Source organism: Dendrobates tinctorius, unplaced genomic scaffold (genome assembly GCF_039654945.1).
Source record: "Dendrobates tinctorius isolate UK_male_01 unplaced genomic scaffold, ASM3965494v1 ptg000081l, whole genome shotgun sequence".
Taxonomy (NCBI): domain Eukaryota; kingdom Metazoa; phylum Chordata; class Amphibia; order Anura; family Dendrobatidae; genus Dendrobates; species Dendrobates tinctorius.
The window spans coordinates 21,386,017-21,411,701 of NW_027361749.1; the positions used below are offsets into that span (position 1 = coordinate 21,386,017).

Below are 25,685 nucleotides of genomic sequence, written 5' to 3' on the forward strand. Positions count from 1 at the left end.
GACACCTTCCTGGTGCACACACTGTTGTGTACAGACACCTTCCTGGTGCACACACTGTTGTGTACAGACACCTTCCTGGTGCACACACTGCTGTGTACAGACACCTTCCTGGTGCACACACTGCTGTGTACAAACATCTTCCTGGTGCACACACTGCTGTGTACAAACATCTTCCTGGTGCACACACTGCTGTGTACAAACATCTTCCTGGTGCACAGTGCTTTGTACAGACACCTTCAAGGGGCACGGTGCTGTGTACAGACACCTTCCTGGTGCACGGTGCTGTGTACAGACACCTTCCTGGTGCACGGTGCTGTGTACAGACACCTTCCTGGTGCACGGTGCTGTGTACAGACACCTTCCTGGTGCACACACTGCTGTGTACTTACATCTTCCTGGTGCACACACTGCTGTGTACAGACATCTTCCTGGTGCACACACTGCTGTGTACAGACATCTTCCTGGTGCACACACTGCTGTGTACAGACACCTTCCTGGTGCACACACTGCTGTGTACAGACACCTTCCTGGTGCACACTGCAATATACAGACACCTTCCTGGTGCACACACTGCTGTGTACAGACATCTTCCTGGTGCACACACTGCTGTGTACAGACATCTTCCTGGTGCACACACTGCTGTGTACAGACATCTTCCTGGTGCACACACTGCTGTGTACAGACATCTTCCTGGTGCACACACTGCTGTGTACAGACATCTTCCTGGTGCACACACTGCTGTGTACAGACATCTTCCTGGTGCACACACTGCTGTGTACAGACACCTTCCTGGTGCACACACTGCTGTGTACAGACACCTAACTTTTGCACACACTGCTTTGTACAGACACCATCCTGGTGCACACACTGCTGTGTACAGACACCTTCCTGGTGCACACACTGCTGTGTACAGACACCTTCCTGGTGCACACACTGCTGTGTACAGACACCTTCCTGGTGCACACACTGCTGTGTACAGACACCTTCCTGGTGCACACACTGCTGTGTACAGACACCTTCCTGGTGCACACACTGCTGTGTACAGACACCTTCCTGGTGGACACTGCTGTGTACAGACATCTTCCTGGTGCACACTGCTGTGTACAGACATCTTCCTGGTGCATACACTGCTGTGTAGACATCTTCCTGGTGCACACTGCTGTGTACAGACACCTTCCTGGTGCACCCACAGCTGTGTACAGACACCTTCCTGGTGCACCCACAGCTGTGTACAGACACCTTCCTGGTGCACCCACTGCTGTGTACAGACACCTTCCTGCTGCACACTGCTGTGTACAGACATCTTCCTGGTGCACAGTGCTGTGTACAGACATCTTCCTGGTGCACACTGCTGTGTACAGACATCTTCCTGGTGCATACACTGCTGTGTAGACATCTTCCTGGTGCACACTGCTGTGTACAGACACCTTCCTGGTGCACACTGCTGTGTACAGACACCTTCCTGGTGCACCCACAGCTGTGTACAGACACCTTCCTGGTGCACCCACAGCTGTGTACAGACACCTTCCTGGTGCACCCACTGCTGTGTACAGACACCTTCCTGCTGCACACTGCTGTGTACAGACATCTTCCTGGTGCACAGTGCTGTGTACAGACATCTTCCTGGTGCCAGGGCCGGCCCGAGAGATTACGGCACCCTAGGCGAAACTATTTTGTTGCGCCCCTACTATTCTTGGCAGTAGATGAAAACTTGGGATATAAATTTAGGAGCAAAATAAACCACAACAACAATGATTAATTAACTCTCTCCTAACTCTTTAATCTTCTGAGAAGTTGTATAGGACAAATATAGATTTTTTTTTATAATTTTATCTCTGGCGCCTCCTTTGGGTCGGCGCCCTAGGCGGCCGCCTAATTTGCCTATACTTTCGGGCCGGCCCTGCCTGGTGCACACACTGCTGTGTACAGACACCTTCCTGGTGCACACACTGTTATGTACATACACCTTCCTGGTGCACACACTGTTGTGTACAGACACCTTCCTGGTGCACACACTGTTGTGTACAGACACCTTCCTGGTGCACACACTGTTGTGTACAGACACCTTCCTGGTGCACGGTGCTGTGTACAGACACCTTCCTGGTGCACACACTGCTGTGTACTTACATCTTCCTGGTGCACACACTGCTGTGTACAGACATCTTCCTGGTGCACACACTGCTGTGTACAGACATCTTCCTGGTGCACACACTGCTGTGTACAGACACCTTCCTGGTGCACACACTGCTGTGTACAGACACCTTCCTGGTGCACACTGCAATATACAGACACCTTCCTGGTGCACACACTGCTGTGTACAGACATCTTCCTGGTGCACACACTGCTGTGTACAGACATCTTCCTGGTGCACACACTGCTGTGTACAGACATCTTCCTGGTGCACACACTGCTGTGTACAGACATCTTCCTGGTGCACACACTGCTGTGTACAGACACCTTCCTGGTGCACACACTGCTGTGTACAGACACCTAACTTTTGCACACACTGCTTTGTACAGACACCATCCTGGTGCACACACTGCTGTGTACAGACACCTTCCTGGTGCACACACTGCTGTGTACAGACACCTTCCTGATGCACACACTGCTGTGTACAGACACCTTCCTGGTGCACACACTGCTGTGTAGACATCTTCCTGGTGCACACTGCTGTGTACAGACACCTTCCTGGTGCACCCACAGCTGTGTACAGACACCTTCCTGGTGCACCCACAGCTGTGTACAGACACCTTCCTGGTGCACCCACTGCTGTGTACAGACACCTTCCTGCTGCACACTGCTGTGTACAGACATCTTCCTGGTGCACAGTGCTGTGTACAGACATCTTCCTGGTGCCAGGGCCGGCCCGAGAGATTACGGCACCCTAGGCGAAACTATTTTGTTGCGCCCCTACTATTCTTGGCAGTAGATGAAAACTTGGGATATAAATTTAGGAGCAAAATAAACCACAACAACAATGATTAATTAACTCTCTCCTAACTCTTTAATCTTCTGAGAAGTTGTATAGGACAAATATAGATTTTTTTTTATAATTTTTTCTCTGGCGCCTCCTTTGGGTCGGCGCCCTAGGCGGCCGCCTAATTTGCCTATACTTTCGGGCCGGCCCTGCCTGGTGCACACACTGCTGTGTACAGACACCTTCCTGGTGCACACACTGTTGTGTACATACACCTTCCTGGTGCACACACTGTTGTGTACAGACACCTTCCTGGTGCACACACTGTTGTGTACAGACACCTTCCTGGTGCACACACTGTTGTGTACAGACACCTTCCTGGTGCACACACTGTTGTGTACAGACACCTTCCTGGTGCACACACTGTTGTGTACAGACACCTTCCTGGTGCACACACTGCTGTGTACAAACATCTTCCTGGTGCACACACTGCTTTGCACAGACACCTTCCTGGTGCACACACTGCTGTGTACAGACACCTTCCTGGTGCACACACTGCTGTGTACAGACACCTTCCTGGTGCACACACTGCTGTGTACAGACACCTTCCTGGTGCTCACACTGCTGTGTACATACACCTTCCTGGTGCACACACTGTTGTGTACAGACACCTTCCTGGTGCACACACTGTTGTGTACAGACACCTTCCTGGTGCACACACTGTTGTGTACAGACACCTTCCTGGTGCACACACTGTTGTGTACAGACACCTTCCTGGTGCACACACTGTTGTGTACAGACACCTTCCTGGTGCACACACTGTTGAGTACAGACACCTTCCTGGTGCACACACTGCTGTGTACAGACACCTTCCTGGTGCACACACTGCTGTGTACAGACACCTTCCTGGTGCACACACTGCTGTGTACAGATACCTTCTTGGTGCACACACTGCTGTGTACAGACACCTTCCTGGTGCACACACTGCTGTGTACAGACACCTTCCTGGTGCACACTATTGTGTACAGACACCTTCCTGGTGCTCACACTGCTGTGTACAGACACCTTCCTGGTGCTCACACTGCTGTGTACAGACACCTTCCTGGTGCTCACACTGTTGTGTACATACACCTTCCTGGTGCTCACACTGTTGTGTACATACACCTTCCTGGTGCACACACTGTTGTGTACAGACACCTTCCTGGTGCACACACTGTTGTGTACAGACACCTTCCTGGTGCACACACTGTTGTGTACAGACACCTTCCTGGTGCACACACTGTTGTGTACAGACACCTTCCTGGTGCACACACTGTTGTGTACAGACACCTTCCTGGTGCACACACTGCTGTGTACAAACATCTTCCTGGTGCACACACTGCTTTGCACAGACACCTTCCTGGTGCACACACTGCTGTGTACAGACACCTTCCTGGTGCACACACTGCTGTGTACAGACACCTTCCTGGTGCTCACACTGCTGTGTACAGACACCTTCCTGGTGCTCACACTGCTGTGTACAGACACCTTCCTGGTGCACACACTGTTGAGTACAGACACCTTCCTGGTGCACACACTGTTGAGTACAGACACCTTCCTGGTGCACACACTGTTGAGTACAGACACCTTCCTGGTGCTCACACTGTTGTGTACAGACACCTTCCTGGTGCTCACACTGTTGTGTACAGACACCTTCCTGGTGCTCACACTGTTGTGTACAGACACCTTCCTGGTGCACACACTGTTGTGTACAGACACCTTCCTGGTGCACACACTGTTGTGTACAGACACCTTCCTGGTGCACACACTGTTGTGTACAGACACCTTCCTGGTGCACACACTGTTGTGTACAGACACCTTCCTGGTGCACACACTGTTGTGTACAGACACCTTCCTGGTGCACACACTGTTGAGTACAGACACCTTCCTGGTGCACACACTGCTGTGTACAGACACCTTCCTGGTGCACACACTGCTGTGTACAGACACCTTCCTGGTGCACACACTGCTGTGTACAGATACCTTCTTGGTGCACACACTGCTGTGTACAGACACCTTCCTGGTGCACACACTGCTGTGTACAGACACCTTCCTGGTGCACACTATTGTGTACAGACACCTTCCTGGTGCTCACACTGCTGTGTACAGACACCTTCCTGGTGCTCACACTGCTGTGTACAGACACCTTCCTGGTGCTCACACTGTTGTGTACATACACCTTCCTGGTGCTCACACTGTTGTGTACATACACCTTCCTGGTGCACACACTGTTGTGTACAGACACCTTCCTGGTGCACACACTGTTGTGTACAGACACCTTCCTGGTGCACACACTGTTGTGTACAGACACCTTCCTGGTGCACACACTGTTGTGTACAGACACCTTCCTGGTGCACACACTGTTGTGTACAGACACCTTCCTGGTGCACACACTGTTGTGTACAGACACCTTCCTGGTGCACACACTGTTGTGTACAGACACCTTCCTGGTGCACACACTGTTGTGTACAGACACCTTCCTGGTGCACACACTGTTGTGTACAGACACCTTCCTGGTGCACACACTGTTGTGTACAGACACCTTCCTGGTGCACACACTGTTGTGTACAGACACCTTCCTGGTGCACACACTGTTGTGTACAGACACCTTCCTGGTGCACACACTGTTGTGTACAGACACCTTCCTGGTGCTCACACTGTTGTGTACAGACACCTTCCTGGTGCACACACTGCTGTGTACAGACACCTTCCTGGTGCACACACTGCTGTGTACAGACACCTTCCTGGTGCACACACTGTTGTGTACAGACACCTTCCTGGTGCACACACTGTTGTGTACAGACACCTTCCTGGTGCACACACTGTTGTGTACAGACACCTTCCTGGTGCACACACTGTTGTGTACAGACACCTTCCTGGTGCACACAGTGCTGTGTACAGACACCTTCCTGGTGGACACTGCTGTGTACAGACATCTTCCTGGTGCACACTGCTGTGTACAGACATCTTCCTGGTGCATACACTGCTGTGTACAGACATCTTCCTGGTGCACACTGCTGTGTACAGACACCTTCCTGGTGCACCCACAGCTGTGTACAGACACCTTCCTGGTGCACCCACAGCTGTGTACAGACACCTTCCTGGTGCACCCACTGCTGTGTACAGACACCTTCCTGCTGCACACTGCTGTGTACAGACATCTTCCTGGTGCACAGTGCTGTGTACAGACATCTTCCTGGTGCCAGGGCCGGCCCGAGAGATTACGGCACTCTAGGCGAAACTATTTTGTTGCGCCCCTACTATTCTTGGCAGTAGATGAAAACTTGGGATATAAATTTAGGAGCAAAATAAACCACAACAACAATGATTAATTAACTCTCTCCTAACTCTTTAATCTTCTGAGAAGTTGTATAGGACAAATATAGATTTTTTTTTATAATTTTTTCTCTGGCGCCTCCTTTGGGTCGGCGCCCTAGGCGGCCGCCTAATTTGCCTATACTTTCGGGCCGGCCCTGCCTGGTGCACACACTGCTGTGTACAGACACCTTCCTGGTGCACACACTGTTGTGTACATACACCTTCCTGGTGCACACACTGTTGTGTACAGACACCTTCCTGGTGCACACACTGTTGTGTACAGACACCTTCCTGGTGCACACACTGTTGTGTACAGACACCTTCCTGGTGCACACACTGTTGTGTACAGACACCTTCCTGGTGCACACACTGTTGTGTACAGACACCTTCCTGGTGCACACACTGCTGTGTACAAACATCTTCCTGGTGCACACACTGCTTTGCACAGACACCTTCCTGGTGCACACACTGCTGTGTACAGACACCTTCCTGGTGCACACACTGCTGTGTACAGACACCTTCCTGGTGCTCACATTGCTGTGTACAGACACCTTCCTGGTGCACACACTGTTGTGTACAGACACCTTCCTGGTGCACACACTGTTGTGTACAGACACCTTCCTGGTGCACACACTGTTGTGTACATACACCTTCCTGGTGCACACACAGTTGTGTACAGACACCTTCCTGGTGCACACACTGTTGAGTACAGACACCTTCCTGGTGCACACACTGTTGAGTACAGACACCTTCCTGGTGCTCACACTGTTGTGTACAGACACCTTCCTGGTGCACACACTGTTGTGTACAGACACCTTCCTGGTGCACACACTGTTGTGTACAGACACCTTCCTGGTGCACACACTGTTGTGTACAGACACCTTCCTGGTGCACACACTGTTGTGTACAGACACCTTCCTGGTGCTCACACTGCTGTGTACAGACACCTTCCTGGTGCACACACTGTTGTGTACAGACACCTTCCTGGTGCACACACTGTTGTGTACAGACACCTTCCTGGTGCACACACTGTTGTGTACAGACACCTTCCTGGTGCACACACTGTTGTGTACAGACACCTTCCTGGTGCACACACTGCTGTGTACAGACACCTTCCTGGTGCACACACTGTTGTGTACAGACACCTTCCTGGTGCACACACTGTTGTGTACAGACACCTTCCTGGTGCACACACTGCTGTGTACAGACACCTTCCTGGTGCACACACTGTTGTGTACAGACACCTTCCTGGTGCTCACACTGCTGTGTACAGACACCTTCCTGGTGCACACACTGCTGTGTACAGACACCTTCCTGGTGCACACACTGTTGTGTACAGACACCTTCCTGGTGCTCACACTGCTGTGTACAGACACCTTCCTGGTGCACACACTGCTGTGTACAGACACCTTCCTGGTGCACACACTGCTGTGTACAGACACCTTCCTGGTGCACACACTGCTGTGTACAGACACCTTCCTGGTGCACACACTGCTGTGTACAGACACCTTCCTGGTGCACACACTGCTGTGTACAGACACCTTCCTGGTGCACACACTGCTGTGTACAGACACCTTCTTGGTGCACACACTGCTGTGTACAGACACCTTCTTGGTGCACACACTGCTGTGTACAGACACCCTCCTGGTGCTCACACTGCTGTGTACAGACACCTTCCTGGTGCTCACACTGCTGTGTACAGACACCTTCCTGGTGCTCACACTGCTGTGTACAGACACCTCCCTGGTGCTCACACTGTTGTGTACATACACCTTCCTGGTGCTCACACTGTTGTGTACATACACCTTCCTGGTGCACACACTGTTGTGTACAGACACCTTCCTGGTGCACACACTGTTGTGTACAGACACCTTCCTGGTGCACACACTGTTGTGTACAGACACCTTCCTGGTGCACACACTGTTGTGTACAGACACCTTCCTGGTGCACACACTGTTGTGTACAGACACCTTCCTGGTGCACACACTGTTGTGTACAGACACCTTCCTGGTGCACACACTGCTGTGTACAGACATCTTCCTGGTGCACACACTGCTGTGTACAGACACCTTCCTGGTGCACACACTGTTGTGTACAGACACCTTCCTGGTGCACACACTGTTGTGTACATACACCTTCCTGGTGCACACACTGTTGTGTACATACACCTTCCTGGTGCACACACTGTTGTGTACAGACACCTTCCTGGTGCACACACTGTTGTGTACAGACACCTTCCTGGTGCACACACTGTTGTGTACAGACACCTTCCTGGTGCACACACTGTTGTGTACAGACACCTTCCTGGTGCACACACTGTTGTGTACAGACACCTTCCTGGTGCACACACTGTTGTGTACAGACACCTTCCTGGTGCTCACACTGTTGTGTACAGACACCTTCCTGGTGCACACACTGCTGTGTACAGACACCTTCCTGGTGCACACACTGTTGTGTACAGACACCTTCCTGGTGCACACACTGTTGTGTACAGACACCTTCCTGGTGCACACACTGCTGTGTACAGACACCTTCCTGGTGCACACACTGTTGTGTACAGACACCTTCCTGGTGCTCACACTGCTGTGTACAGACACCTTCCTGGTGCACACACTGTTGTGTACAGACACCTTCCTGGTGCACACACTGTTGTGTACAGACACCTTCCTGGTGCACACACTGTTGTGTACAGACACCTTCCTGGTGCACACACTGTTGTGTACAGACACCTTCCTGGTGCACACACTGCTGTGTACAGACACCTTCCTGGTGCACACACTGTTGTGTACAGACACCTTCCTGGTGCACACACTGTTGTGTACAGACACCTTCCTGGTGCACACACTGTTGTGTACAGACACCTTCCTGGTGCACACACTGTTGTGTACAGACACCTTCCTGGTGCACACACTGTTGTGTACAGACACCTTCCTGGTGCACACACTGTTGTGTACAGACACCTTCCTGGTGCACACACTGCTGTGTACAGACACCTTCCTGGTGCACACACTGTTGTGTACAGACACCTTCCTGGTGCACACACTGTTGTGTACAGACACCTTCCTGGTGCACACACTGCTGTGTACAGACACCTTCCTGGTGCACACACTGTTGTGTACAGACACCTTCCTGGTGCTCACACTGCTGTGTACAGACACCTTCCTGGTGCACACACTGCTGTGTACAGACACCTTCCTGGTGCACACACTGTTGTGTACAGACACCTTCCTGGTGCTCACACTGCTGTGTACAGACACCTTCCTGGTGCACACACTGCTGTGTACAGACACCTTCCTGGTGCACACACTGCTGTGTACAGACACCTTCCTGGTGCACACACTGCTGTGTACAGACACCTTCCTGGTGCACACACTGCTGTGTACAGACACCTTCCTGGTGCACACACTGCTGTGTACAGACACCTTCCTGGTGCACAGTGCTGACGGTAATGTCTGGGGACTCCAGAGGAGGCAGGCAGTCCTCCGTCCTCACAGAGCTGCAGCCTCTTCATCTCCCTCCCTGGCATTCACGCTTCACTTCTCCTTTACTCCAGGATACAATCACTGCCATCCCTGAGCTGGCCGCTTCCAGCTGCTGCACCACTCGCTCACCGGACATTTTATCTTTTATTTTTCTGTTCTTGACATTTTTCCTGATTTGCATTGGAATTAATAGGATTAACCCTAATAATAATATTTCCACTAATCCTCCCCATCAGCACGCTGGTAGCAGGAGACGCATGCGCATGGGTGATGAGCAGCCAGCCCTGGGTGATGAGCCCAGCGTCAACGGATGTGAGCAGGGCAAAGACTTGCAGCTGTCTCCCAGCATTGATGGTGACATTGTGAGTATTCTCCGCCATATCGTGCCGATCATCCTCCTCCTGATCTGCCTACTGCTCCCATATACTGCACTGCATAGATGGAGAGCTCCTACCAGCTCCATCTTTGCATCTCCTACCTCTTACATGATGCAAGTGCCCAGGGCTTGTGTGATGGGGCAATGCGTGATGGGGGGCTTGTGTGATGGGGGCCATGTGTGATGGGGGGCTTGTGTGATGGGGGCCATGTGTGATGGGGGCCAGTGTGATGGGGGCCAGTGTGATGGGGGCCATGTGTGATGGGGGCCATGTGTGATGGGGCAATGCGTGATGGGGGGCTTGTGTGATGGGGGCCATGTGTGATGGGGGCCATGTGTGATGGGGGCCATGTGTGATGGGGGCCATGTGTGATGGGGGCCATGTGTGATGGGGGGCTTGTGTGATGGGGGCCATGTGTGATGGGGGCATGCGTGATGGGGGCATGCGTGATGGGGGCATGCGTGATGGCGGCAATGTGTGATGGGGGCATGTGTGATGGGGACCCATGTGTGATGGGGGCCCATGTGTGATGGGGGCCCATGTGTGATTGGGGCATGCGTGATGGGGGCATGTGTGATGGGAGAAATGTGTGATGGGGGCCCATGTGTGATGGGGGCCCATGTGTGATGGGGGCCATGTGTGATGGGGGCATGCGTGATGGGGGCATGCGTGATGGCGGCAATGTGTGATGGCGGCAATGTGTGATGGGGGCATGTGTGATGGGGGCCATGTGTGATGGGGGGCTTGTGTGATGGGGGCCATGTGTGATGGGGGCCATGTGTGATGGGGGCCATGTGTGATGGGGGCATGCGTGATGGGGCATGCGTGATGGCGGCAATGTGTGATGGCGGCAATGTGTGATGGGGGGCTTGTGTGATGGGGGCCATGTGTGATGGGGGGCTTGTGTGATGGGGGCCATGTGTGATGGGGGCCATGTGTGATGGGGGCATGCGTGATGGGGGCATGCGTGATGGCGGCAATGTGTGATGGCGGCAATGTGTGATGGGGGCATGTGTGATGGGGGAAATGTGTGATGGGGGCCCATGTGTGATGGGGGCCCATGTGTGATGGGGGCAATGTGTGATTGGGGCATGCGTGATGGGGGCATGTGTGATGGGAGAAATGTGTGATGGGGGCCCATGTGTGATGGGGGCCCATGTGTGATGGGGGCCCATGTGTGATGGGGGCCCATGTGTGATGGGGGCCCATGTGTGATGGGGGCCCATGTGTGATGGGGGCCCATGTGTGATAGGGGGCATGTGTGTTGAGGAGATTCAATGCAGCAGTTGGTGGATGTGTTTTTACATAAGGGGTGCAGAGCCATATTGCTGGACATGTGCTGGGATCTCAGTACAGTGTTGCCCATACGTGTTTGCTGGTGTCATGGCAGAATTGTTAGAAGGGCAGAGATTCCCCAGTCAGAGACTGTCCCTGCTCCTCCGGTATGTGTACAGGCAGCCGCACAGCTCTGCTCAGTGCAGGCATCCAGCAGGCTCCATCCATCCAAATGCCTGAGTGCAGCTTTCATCTCATTACAGCCTAGATGCAGATGTAGCTGAGCTGAATTAGTTATTCACCTCTTTCCTCTATGATCAGATATGGAACACAGCGCTAGTGTCAGATGGCAAACTCATATCTGCTACATGTCTGTGATCACAATGCATGTCATATTCGAAGGAAAACCCCAATACTCATCCATAAGCCCTGTGCTCAGTCTGCAGTCTGTTGTGAGCTAACACACACTGGCAGGGCATGCTGGGACTTGTAGTGTGTTTCACCTCAGTTACAGTCTGCAGTGTTTTATCTCCTCCATAGACTTGTTGACATTGGTGATTATTGTACGAGTTGCCTGTGCGTCCATTATAGATGTGGTACTGGGTGTTATCACACTGCAGCTCATCCTCTGTACTATGGAGCTGCGGGGTGGGTGTTATAAAATGCAGCTATTATTACATAACATCCCCACCGGACTCACCATCATTGTAGGGACTTCTGCCGTATAATCCGCTAGTCATTTAAATGAATCCGATATCAAAAGGATGTTAATGCCTGTATGTAATGGTGCGAGTCCCGAAACTGTCCTATCTATCTATCTATCTATCTATCTATCTATCTATCATCTATCCATAGATCTATCCCATATCTATCTAATCTACCCATCCCTATCCTTTTAATTAACTATCTAATTCTTATATATCCATTGTATTGTGGGTATTTCTTATGACTTTTTCACTGTGGCTGATAGAATACTCTACTTGTATGACTTGTCTCTTTGAATATATCAGGATCATTTCTCAGATTCCTTCATATTTGCTGTACAGAATAGGGTAGCATGTAGAAATATTTGTTTTGCAAAATAATGTACCCCTTGATTTGAACCCAAGTGGATTCCATAATAATCAGTGGTGTCTGCCGTATTACGACTGTGCACATCACCGTTCTGATCTTCCTCTGGTTGCACCTTCATGGAAAAGAAAACCAAAAAAGTTTGATGCAGACCCTGCCCATAAACTAGGTGGGTTATTTTAAATTGAGGATAAAGTTCTATCTGTCTGTCTGTCTATCATCTATCTATCATCTACCGTATCTCATATCTGTCTATCTATGAAAATCCAGAAAAATTGGAGGCAGCACACCGTTTGTAGTGAAAAAAGAGCTATTTAATAAGCCCAAACGGCGACGTTTCGGTCCAAACAAGCTTGAGAAAGGTTCCTGTTGTTTGGACCGAAACGTCACCGTTTGGGCTTATTAAATAGCTCTTTTTTTCACTACAAACGGTGTGCTGCCTCCAATTTTTCTGGATTTTCATAATTGAGGTTTGGTATTTGCCTGGGGGGCTCTGCACCCGGATTCTTTCTTTGTGCTGCTCTAATTTTCTTTATCTATCTATCTATCATCTATCCATCCATCTGTCCTCGTATATAATTATCTATTTATTCATCTACTATAATATTTTGGTTGGTTTTATGTTTTTTTCTGTCAATCATTACAGATACCGCACGTTCGGCTCCATTCACATTTATTCACATCTGCTTTATTCATTTGCGTTGTTCTGTTCCGTCACCGGAGCAGAACTACAAATACTTTGTCATTGCCTGATCTGTCTCATGACAAAGCCCAAAGGTGCCCAACGGTAGGACCTCACTGACAATGATGGGTCCTGTCAGGCCTTACGCTGGATGAGGAAGCACAGCATGCTGTTCTGTTTGGGTGAGATTTTTGGCCAAATATGTCAGCTCTACAATGGCGGCATGTATTACAGATGCGATATATGCAGCAGTTTTTTCCGGAGATGGTTGTGCAGGTGTCAGGCCTACAAATGTCCTCTTCAGTTCTTTCCATGCCTGTTAATATTGGGCATACTACTGATGAACCTCATGTTGCAGGCGCCATTGTTGTCCGACACTTTTCTTTGGAACCCTGAGACATAAAGTCTTTTTCCAGACTGCTTGTTGGTAACTGGCGGGCGGCCTCCATAAATGTGATATCGAGACCGTACACCATGCTAGTCTGTGAAGTGAAAATCAGCTGAGCCGCATTCATAAATTCCCTCCGTGCGTTGTGGGAATATCCCTGTTGGGTGATCCTTCCATATGTTCTTGGAAGTAGCGATAAATGTGCTGAAATCTGTTACTGGGGTGTGAATTATTAGTTTCATGTCAGCAAACTTTGTATAAACTCCTAATACAAGTGAACGTAAGGTTTTATACTTGTCTAATATAAATATATGTAAAATACTGTGTCAGACCTTCGTCTATGAGGCGTATGGGAACCATAAAAATGCCAAAATGTAACTGCGTCAAGCTCGGAGAGTGTCCCACCTGGCTAGAAGCTTCCGACCGACACGATGCAGATGCCTGGTTTTCATCTTCACTACATGTGGTCTTAAGAAAAATCAAGGACCAACATGAAAGTGATTTTCCACTGTGGTGGATCTTAAATGATTAAAAGGGATCTCCTGTCACTGATGGTTTGTAGTGAGATGGTGTCACCTACTCTCCTCCTTGCGTTGGGTCGCCCCTGTACGTTGCGGTGGCAGGCTGTGCAGTAGAGTTGAGCGACTTTTGTCGGATTGGGTTTCGTGAAACCCGAATGAAACAAACTTTGTTTCGGATGAAACTGGTCCGACTAGGGCAAAAAAAGTCGGAATTCCATCCGAAACCCGACCCCAATGCAAGACAATGGGGAATAAAAGTCGGCATTGAGCGGATGACATTCATCCACTCAATGCCGACTTTTATTCCCCATTGACTTGCATTGGGGTCGGGTTTCGGACGAAACTCCGACTTTTTTTGCCCTAGTCGGACCAGTTTCATCCGAAACAAATTTTGTTTAATTCGGCTTTCACGAAACCTGATCTGACCAAAGTCGCTCAACTCTACTGTGCAGCATTGCGCTACAGCACAGGGAACCTGCAGATCTTGCCGAGAGTCAGTCCCATGCAATGGTTAATGTAACCTAGAGGAAATGAATTGTTCTTAAGAGTACAGCTTTCATAAGAACAACCAACCATCGTTCATCTATCAGGGCCGGAACTTCAGTGTAATATTGGAAATGGCCTCCAAGTAATTGATGAGAGTATGTATTCATTCCGCCGACGTAATATATCTGTGTCATTGTATGACCCCCTGTATCATGTATCAAGCATCGCTGCTTTGTCCCTTTTGAATGAATGGGATTTAGAATCAAAATCATAGAGCTCCGTTCACACCACGTTTTCCCTTTACAGTTGGCGCATATGCTGGGGAAATCGCCTGTGTCGGACGTAAAGGCCTAAGACTAACACTGTGGGCCATTTAGCCGCTTATGTCACCCATAGGTCAATAAATGATAGTAAAGGAAAGCAAACCCTGTTTTTAGGTTGGTTCCTCACCAATGTGATATTGAGCACGGTGAGGCTAGACAGCCCCTTTACATTGGTCAGAAATGGGAAGACGTTGCCAGGATTTGGCCAGCATCCTAACGTTCCCTTTTCGGACATTCGTCAATTAAGGAGCATTTGTGGTTATTTGAAATAGTAAGAAAGGTTCTCTTTGTGGAACATTATTCTTAAAGGTGTTTTTCCATGTTGCAAAGTAATGGTGCATGGCTAGGACATTTCATTGCCTTAAAATAGGGCTAGGTTTGTCCTCTAGAGCCACCATTGATATTGAGAATGAAGGGGACAAACTGTTGGGGTTTTGCTGTTTCCCCTTAAATGATTTTTTATTTTTACTTGCACACTGTCCTGCACATCCAGCTGTGCAAGGAACTGCATCTATACATTTCAGGGTAATGTAGCTGGCTGGTGTTCCCTGCACAGGGAGGTGGCCGAGCGCTCCACATAAAATGTGAACCGTGCCGTAAATCAGCCTGCTGGACAGACCCTTTATTTTCACCATTAGGGGTACCACCATTGACCCAACCAATAATAAAGTGATGACCTATCTTTCATGCTGCTGACATAGTCTAGGTACTTTGCTGTGCTTTTAGCCTTATTTCTGTTATCTGCGTAGTTGTCCATTAGTTATAAGTGATTATGGGCATCATACATTCAGGACGATTCATCACTCACTAATATAGTGTCTGAAGATGAAGTAACTATAAACCAATCAGTGGTGCAGTTATGTGACCAGTAGAGATGAGCGGAGCTATGTGCATCATGGCATAACCATGATGCTGCCTACAAATTAGAGGAGGCATTGGGAAATCCAGCAAGGTGGAGGAGGTTTACAGGGCTCTCAAATGGCAGCTATAGACTACTGACATGGCCGCTGGACCAGGGTCCTGCGAATCATTTCGCTAATCTATAGTGACCATTCTCCTGGTGACATCCCATACTCTAGACACATGGTTTTCATCTGCACCCCTTTTGAGTAGTAGAGGACAACATACACTACATGCCTGTTTTGTCTACTGATACCTGTTGTCCCCCTTCCTTTCCAAGAGGAATGTATTTCCGTTTCTGGGCGGCAGACAATACAAGACACGTTCTTCTTCCTATCTAGGAGGAATGTGTTTCCATTGCTGGGCAGCAGAAAATACAAGACATAATCTTTCCCTTCCTATCTAAGAGGAACGTGTTTCCATTGCTGGGGAGCAGACAATACCGGACAAGTTATCCCTCTTCCTATGTAGGAGGGATGTGTTTCCATTTCTGGGTGGCAGACACTGCAAGACAGGTTATACCCCTTTCTATGTAACAGAAAAGTGATTCCATTGCTGGGCAACAGACAATAGAATGCAAGTTATCCCCCATACTATCTAGAAGCAATTAGTTTCCATTGCTGGGAAGCAGAAAAGACAAGACAAGTTGTCCCTCTTACTGTCTAGGAGGGATGTGTTTCCATTGCTGGGCAGCAGACAGTACAATACTAGTTCTCCCTCTTCTTGTCTAGTAGGAATGTGTTTCCATTGCTGGGCAGCAGACAATACAAGTTCTCTTCCTTCCTAGCTAGGAGGGATGTTTTTCCATTGCTTATTGCTGGGCCACAGAAAATACAATACCTATGTTTCCATCGGTGGACAGCAGACAGTACAATATAAGTTCTCCCTCTTCCTATCTATGAGGAGTGTGTTTCCATTGCTGGGCAGCAGACAATACAAGATATAATGTCCTCCTTTCTATCCCTGAGGGATATGTTTCCATTGCTGGCCAGCAGACAGTACACAGCAAGTTCTCATCATCTAGCAGGGTTGTGCTCCTATTGCTGGGCAGCAGACAATACTAGACACGTTCTCCTCTTAGATATCTTGGAGGAATGTGTTTCCATTGCCGGGCATCAGAGACTACAAGACATAATCTCTTCCTTTCTATCTAGGAGGGATATGTTTCCATTGCTGGATAGCAGACCGTTCAATACAAGTTGCCCCCCTTCCTATCTACAGTAGAAGGAATGTGTTTCCATTGCTGGGCAGCAGACAAGTTCTCCTCCTTCCTATCTAGGCGTGTGTCCATCTCTGGGCAGCATACAAGGGAGTGTCCAGTGAGTAGAACAGCAGAGCAGTGCTGTGTGGGAAGAAGAGGAGTAACTACAGCACTACTTGCATCTTGTAAATGAAGGGCATGCAGAGAGTTTTAAATATAAGCCATGTCTGTGAGCTGGGAGAGGAATCATTGGGGGCTGCAGTCTTTCCTATTTGTAATCCCACTCTCAGCAAATCTCAACCGAATCAAAACGAATCTGCAGTTCAAAGCGGGGCAAGATAATGAAATCAATGTACACTTCCGAGCTATTCTGGCATCAGAAGATATGCATGTAGATGGTATTTCTTTGCATTTGTTTAAGCTTTTTAAATCCCCTTTACGTAATTAATATCGTTTGTGCCTTGAAATAAGGCATTGCATCCATCATTGTCTTTTTACTCTGAATAGTTTGTCAATTCCATCTGTTTTCGTCACAGCGACATCATAGATGAGTTTGCATAAGGAATTGCTGTAGTGTAGCCAGGAAGGTGAACTAAGATGTGACAGCAGTTGTGACTTGGGTTAGGTTATTGCATGTGATGCTGGTATAAAATTCTCTATATTGTTTTGAAAACCTAAGGAATTGTAATGTGAGTCACAGTTAAATTTTAGGAAGAATCTGTCCATGGAAATTACAGCATTAGTCATTACAAGTGTAAGTAATTTTGTGAGTCAGCGTGCCATACACTGCAGCAAACACTGAGTCAGGCGTGCGTACAGTAGACAATTGTTAATTTCATTCACAATATTGAGCAATGAACATTTTATCATGAATGTGATTTGAGGAAATCTGCCAAAATTTCATAACTAATGATCAGAAAAATACATGAAAAAAATAAATAAATAAAAGAAGGACTACAAATACCACTCCCAATGTGAGCAGAGTCTGCCAGGGCTTAAAACACCCTGAGAAAATGGATAGACCAGTAGACATTTCTGTATGGTGGATAGGAAAAGTTTGTTTCCTTTACGCATCCTCAGACTCCAAGGCTTAGGTGCAACTGCTACTTCCACATGCACTATATAGTTCCATACTTCCCTGTATTTAAATCAAACCTATCAGGTTGGCACTGTCAAACTGATTAAAATGATACCTGGGGTGAAGAAATCTGTCTTGTGGTTCTTGTGTCATCACTGTAAGCAGAGACTTGTCTTCCTGCTCTAAGCCAGAGAAACCAAGGAGAGAACTGACTACAGGTCACCCGAAGCACAAATCTGTTCCTCATTATAAAGACAGAAAGAGACAGACTATTTGTGCTTCGGATCAGCCCATGGACAGGTCTTTCCTTGGATTCTCTGGCTTAGAGCAGGAAGGTGAGATTCTGCCTACAGTTCCACCTTGAAGCACAAGAATCTCATTAACTGAAAGCTTCTAATACAAGCGGATTTCTTCACTGCAGGTACTGTATCATTTTAATCAGTGTAGCAACGCCAACCTGACAATCCCTGTAGTTTACTTAGCAAAATCCTGCTGACAGGTTCGCTTTATATAGGACTTTTAACTGGGTTTTTTAATGTAAAGTGAGTACCTCCTCTAATTGATGCTACTCCATTAAGTCTGGCACTGTTTTTCTTTTTCTTTTTTTCTCTGCCCATTTGTTCCAAAATTATACCCCCCCACCCCCGCCCATCCCTGCGAGAATAGAATAATGGTGTAAATTTTCAATTCAACCAACAACTGGGCATATTCCAGAGAATTTCTCTGTGGGCTTTTGCTATTCTCCTATGCTGGCCAATCAAAACACGGCCACGCCTGTAGTGAAGTTTTGTGGTACACACCAAGTTGGCTAAAGAGAACTTTTGCCTACCAGTGGACATAACTTTGGAATGGCCGGTCAGAGAAAAAAAAAGAAAAACTGTTCCTGAATTAGGGGAGCAGCACCAGTTGGAAGAGGTACTCTAGTGAAATCATCATGGGTGTAACATTGTAAAAGAAGACATTTGAAATTAGAGCGCTAGACTAGAGGACTTACCGGGACATTAAAAATTTCCTATGGGTAGGGGAGAAAAGCTAGTTTTACTTTCTTGAATTATTCTGCTGGGCAGATGGATATGATAGCGTGAATGTCCAGAATAGCGTAGAGACCATAGATAGATTAAAAAAGGCTAGAATTGGGATGACTAATATAATATGTAGGCATTTCTGTGCTCACCCGAGCAAGGATGGACTATGAAGTAATATATGGGGGAATATGTAGCACAGCCTCAGTTACACCACTCTCAGAAATAGCTGCGATCTCAGAATGCTCATTTTGACCCCAATTCATCCCAGTAATTTCACCAGAATTCTGGTGTAGATTGCTTTGAAAAGTCACAAAATTTTGGTGCAAGTTTGAGTTGTTCAAAAATTTAGCAAATTTTTTTCCAGCTCCACCAAAATGGAATGTAACACCTCTTCTAATTCATGGTGCAAAAGGTACGCGCCACTTGTCAGAGTCATGAAGAGGAATGAGATGCTTCATGAATCAGGGAGCGTCTTGACTCCACCACGCTAACTCATCAACGCCGACGAGAAAATCGCCAGTCTTGATAAATCTGGGCCATTGCCTGTATTGGAAAGTTCTGTTTCATTCATTAATTTCGGCTCCAGCCGCTTTCACTTCATATCATATATCATAAAACCCCTTTATAATCATAGCAAGGATTTCATCTAAAGTTGCATTTACACAAGTAGAAAATTAACATTCGTAGTGAAGCTTATTACTGATTATGCACAGATGTAAACAAGTCAGCTGATGATAGAGCAAACACTCGATCATCGGGTGTTCGGATAGTTTATATTATAAAAAAATAAATCTGTCAGCAGCACAGCTACAGGTATAGATAAAGGATATGCTGCCGATAACATGATAGTGAATTACAATATTCATGTGGACTTCCCATGCTCCGCTCCACTAGCTCTGCGCTCTCTCGGAGAGACTTCCCACGTACAGTTGAAACCAGACGTTTACATACAGTATATAATAAGACACATACGCATGTTTTTCTCAATATCTGACATGAAATCAGAAGAAACCTTTCCCGTTTTAGGTAAATCAGGATTACTATAATTATTAATATTTGCCAAATGCCAGAATAATGAGAGAGAGAATGTTTTAAGGCATTTTTATTACTGCAAAGTCAAATGTTTACATACACTAAGATTACTATGCCTTTAAACAATGCTGGACTGTCTATGTGATGATGTCATGTGTTTAGAAGCTTCTGTTTTTTGGCAACATACAGTATGAGTTAAAGACACACCTGTGTACGTATTTTACTGCACACCTGAAACACACTGCTTCTTTGTGTACCATCATGGGAAAGTCTCGCGATATCAGGAAGAGAATTGTGGACTTGCACAAGTCTGGCTCATCCTTTGGTACAATTTCAAGATACCTGAAGATGCCTCATTCATCTGTACAAACAATTATATGCAAGTACAAGCAAGATGGGAATGTGAAGCCATCATACCGCTCAGGAAGGAGTTGGGTTCTGTGTCCCAGAGATGAACATGCTTTGGTATGACATGTGCCAATCAACCCAAGGACAAAAGCAAAAGAACTTGTGAAGATGATGGCAGAAGCTGGTATGATTGTGTCAATATCCACAGTGAAACGAGTACTTTATCAACATGGTCTGAAAGGCCACTCTGCCAGGGAGAAGTCATTACTCCAAAAGAAACATAAAAAAGCCAGATTAATGTTTGCAAATGCACACAGGAACAAAGAGCTTAATTTTTGTCCTGTGGTCTGATGAATCTAAAATTGAACTTTTTGGGCATAATGACCATCGTTACGTTTGGAGAAGAAAGGGAGAAGCTTGGAAGCCTTAGGGTACCGTTACACCTAGCAATGCACCAGTGATCCCGACCAGCGATATGTCGCGGTCAGGATCGCTGGTGCATCGCTAGGTGGTCGCTAGTGAGATGCCACACAGGCAGATCTCACCAGCGACATCGCTGGGGACAGGGATCGCTACTTACCTGTCAGACGCGGCTATCCTGACATCCTCCCACCCGGCTCCACGCTCGTCTCCACAGGAAGCGCCGCAGGAAGTGGCCGACGAGGAATGGTTCAGGAGCTTCTCGCGCGATCAGCGATAACCAGCGGGGGAGCCGGTCGGAGGTAAGTATCACATGCAGCGATATCGCTAGCAATATCGCTGCAACGTCACAAAATCGGTGACTTTACAGCGATATTGCTAGCGATATCGCAGTGTGTAACGGGGGCTTTAGAACACCATCCCAACTGTGAAAAAGGGGGGTGGCAGCATCATGTTGTGGGGCTGTTTTGCTGCAGGATGGACTGGTGCACTTCACAAAATAGATGGCATCATGAGAAAAGAAGATTATGTGGCAATACTGAAGCAATATCTCAAGACATCAGTCAGGAAGTTAAAGCTTGGGCAGACATGGGTCTTCCTAAATGGGCAATGACCCAAAGCATACTGAAAAATGGTAACAAAGTAGCTTAAGGATAACTAAATCAATGTTTTGGAGTGGCCATAGCAAAGCTCTGATCTCAATCCTATTAAAAATGTATGGGGAAAGCGGAAAAGGCTGGTGTGAGCAAGGCGACCTACAAACCTGGATCAGTTACACCAGTTTTGTCAGGAGGAATGGGCCCAAATTCCGACCAACTATTGTGAGAAGCTTGTGGAAGTATATCCCAAATGTTTGACCCAAGTCATTCAGTTTAAAGGTAATGGTCCCAAATACTAATGAAATGTATGTAAACTTTTGACTTTGCAGTAAGTAATATAAATGCCTTAAAACATTCTCTCTCTCTCATTATTCTGGCATTTGGCAAGTATTAATAATTATGGTAATCCTATTGACCTAAAACGGGAAAGGTTTATACTAATTTCATGTCAGATATTGAGAAAAAACATGCATATGTGTCTTTTTATATAGTGTTTGTAAACTTCTGTTTTCAACTGTAGTTACTGATAAATCCACAAAAGATGTGTCTCTGACAGCAGACCTAACCCTTGAACTATATATATATATATATATATTTAAACATGCGTGTATTTGTAAATATTTTGGTATATCTTTCCATGGGACAAATGTAAAGTAGTCGGTGTACAGTTTGTATAAGTGTAAATTTGGTGCCCTCAAAACAACTCAACACAGCCATGAATGTCTAAACTGCTGGCAGCAAAAGTGAGTACACCCTTAAGTTAAAATGGCCAAATTAGCCATTTTCCATCCCTGGTTTCATGTGACTCATTAGGTACATGAAAATATATACTTTCAAAAGGGGGTGCTGCTAGGTACTAGCCATGCTGGGTTCCCAAAGTTTTGCATCGGCCTGTTTTCATTTTTGTAATTTTTAAAATGTAAAAGATGATAAAATATATATATATATATATATATATTGTGGTATAAGATAAGATAATCCTTTAATCGTCCCACCATGGGGAAATTCAGAGCATTACAGCAGCAAGGCAGGAACAAGTACAGATACAGATGCATAAAGGCATTACATTGACGGTAGGTACATATACGAAAAAAAAAAAAAAAAAATGTAACCGGACTATCACAACTTTGGATCTATCAGTTCACTGTTTGGGTCGTTCTCCGTTTTGGACAGTGCTGGTTATACAGCCTAACTGCAGCAGGAAGGAAGGACTTTCGATAGCGCTCCCTCTCACATTTAGGATGAAGTAGCCGGTCACTGACAGTACTGCACATCTTTGTCACGGTCTCATGCATGGGATGGGAATCATTCTGCACCATGTAGCTCACCTTGGCCAGTATCCTCCTGTCGCCTACTTCCTGAACTGGGTCAAGGGGGCATCCCAGGACAGAGCTGGCCCTTCTAATCAGTTTGTCCAGCCTATTCCTGTCCCTGGTTGATATGCCACTACCCCAGCACACCACACCAAAGAAGATGACTGATGCCACAACAGAGTTGAAGAAGGATGCAAGGAGTGCCCCTCTAACTCCGAAGGCTCTCAGCCTTCTGAGCAGATAAAGCCTGCTTTGGCCCTTCCTGTACACTGCATCCAAGTGATGGGCCCAGTCAAGCTTATTATTGAGGATCACACCAAGGTACTTATAGGTGTCGACTATCTCAATGTCATTTCCCTGAATGTTCACCACTACTGGTGGATTTTTGCCCTTGCGAAAGTCCACCACCAATTCCTTGGTCTTCCCGGAATTAATCCTAAGGTGGTTCCCCTGACACCAATCCACAAAAGCTTGGTTAGTATCTCTGTACTCTCTTTCATCTCCTCCTGTGATGAGGCCTACTATTGCAGAGTCATCAGAATACTTCTGCAAATAGCTAGATGAGTTGCACCTAAAATCTGCAGTGTACAGTGTGAAGAGAAAAGGGGCAAGAACTGTACCTTGAGGTGCCCCTGTATTGCAGATCTCCATGTCTGACACACTGTCCCGAACCTTTACAAACTGAGGTCGGTTCGTGAGGTAGTTAAGGATCCAGGTGGAGAGTTGGAGGTCCACACCAACAAGGCCCAGCTTGTCTCTCAGTAGACCTGGCCTTGTGTGACCACTGTGTCCACTAGGGGGCGCTGTGTGGGTGTCCCGGGAGAGAGGATGAGTGGCAGGGTGCTGAATGATCGTGGTGTGTCTAAAAACGCCTATAGTAAAGACTATGTGTGAATGCTTGTAGGACCTGTGATAAGGTCATAGCCATGTGATCCGGTGGGCGTGGCTACAGACCATATAAGGTGGCCAGGGTTGGTCACATGAGTGAATGCTTGGACCCTGTTGGTCCGTTTGGAAGGTCTCGCTGGAAGATGTGTCTGCCTTCCTGAGTGCCTGTGTGCATATTGGCTGCACGTGTCTGAGAGTTCCCAGGAGAGGGAATGAACGTCTGCAGTGTGGAGAAGCAGCCATGAGGTAACCCTGACGGGGTGAGATAACTGTGAGGCTAGAAAGCCTGCGTACTGGACATTGCCTAACCAGTGTGACCACAGGATAAACAGAGTGGAGCTCTGTCATGGACGCTATGCTGTTGATATGAACTTTATGTTGCTGGTCATGGTTTATGATGCCTGAATAATCCGCATGGCTTGTTATTGTTTTATGGAAAACCCATGCCAGATCTGGTTATTTGGCTGCAAAGCGAGCATCCCCAACCTTAATAACAAGCGCTGCCTTACAATATATTTCCACCTAAAATACAAAGTAAATGTGTTATGTTTAACTTTAGGCTTTTTAGAGATCATTTCATGTTCAACTTGCTTAACTATTCATAGTAACAGTAATTTTGACCAGGGGTGCCCAAACTTTGACATGCTTACATATATATATATATATATATATATATATATATCTATATCTATATATATCTATCTACAGTGAAGACATCGGGATGTCCTTCGGATTGGAGAAGTGCGGCCGGTTGGTAATAAAGAGAGGCAAGGCAGTCAAGACTGATGGAGTGGAATTACCAGCGGGGCATATAGCAAATGTACAGACATGCTACAAGTACCTCGGCATCCCACAGAGATACGGTAACCATGATGAGGAGGCAAGGAAAGCAGCAACATCCAAATACCATCAAAGGGTAAGACAGGTCCTGAAGAGCCAGCTCAATGGGAAGAATAAAATCCGTGCCATCAATACATATGCCCTGCCAGTTATCAGATACCCTGCTGGCACAGTGTGCTGGCCAAAAGAAGAGATGGAAGCTGCAGATGTGAAGACACGAAAGCTCCTCACAATGCATGGAGAGGTCCACCCTAAAGGCCCCGTCACACATACAGATGCACCAGCGATCCCGACAACGATACGACCTTGTCAGGATCGCTGGTGCATCGCTACATGATCGCTGGTGAGCTGCCAAACAAGCAGACTCACCAGCGATCAGCACCAGCGAGGACGCTGGTCTCTAAGGTAAATATCGGCTTACTAAGCGGCGCGCATCACTTAGTTACCCTATGTGTACCTTAGAAACCTACGTGCTCACGCCGGGAGCTGCGAGCACGCAGGTTTCTAAGGTACACATCGGGTAACTAAGTGACGCGCATCTCGTAGTAACCCAATATTTACCTTAGAGACCAGCTCCCAGCGCCTGCTTAGAGCGCTGGGAGCCTCGCTGATCGTCGGCTCCCGCTGCCACACGCAGCGATGCGTGCTGGCCAGCGGGAGACCAGCGATCAAAAAAAAATTGCCCAGGCCGATCGAACGCGATCAGCGAAACCCCACGGGGTGCGGTCGCTGATCCCCGTCACACACAGCGATCTTGCTGGCGAGATCGCTGTGGCGTCACAAAATCAGCGATCTCGCTAGCAAGATCACTGTGTGTGACTGGGCCTTAAGTCTAGCACTCAAAGATTTTATACAACAGAAAGGAGGTTGGTCGAGGCTTGATAAGCATCCAAGCCACTATCACGGATAAAACAAGGAGTATCCAGGATCACATCAGAAGTATGGCGCCAGAAGATGAGTTGCTGAGGGTAAGGCTAGTTTCACACTAACGTACTGAAGCACAGCGCAGGGCCGCCGCTAAGCTCCGCCCATGGTCGCGCCCCCTCCGGTCATCTCCTCTGATCGCATGACGCTGCATGCGATCAGTGTATCCTATATTTGGCGTTGGGTACGCTGGCCGTGCGCTGGCATGATTTTGCCGGCACTTGCGCCCTTTTGGCGC

The 25,685-nt window shown here is 47.7% G+C and overlaps 1 protein-coding gene across 4 annotated transcripts in view; it reads left to right on the forward strand.

The window, feature by feature from the left end:
* RGS20 (regulator of G protein signaling 20) overlaps positions 1-25,685 on the forward strand; it is a 124,246-nt gene that overhangs the window by 27,456 nt on the left and 71,105 nt on the right. Inside the window, exon 1 of one of the 4 annotated variants that reach the window (XM_073583812.1) lies at positions 9,704-10,118. The exons of the other annotated variants lie outside the window; for them this stretch is intronic. Within the exon in view, the coding sequence (XP_073439913.1) occupies positions 9,723-10,118 (396 nt within the window). The 5' untranslated portion in view covers positions 9,704-9,722. Of the gene's footprint in view, positions 1-9,703; positions 10,119-25,685 lie in introns of those variants that run through there. 4 annotated transcript variants of the gene reach the window in all.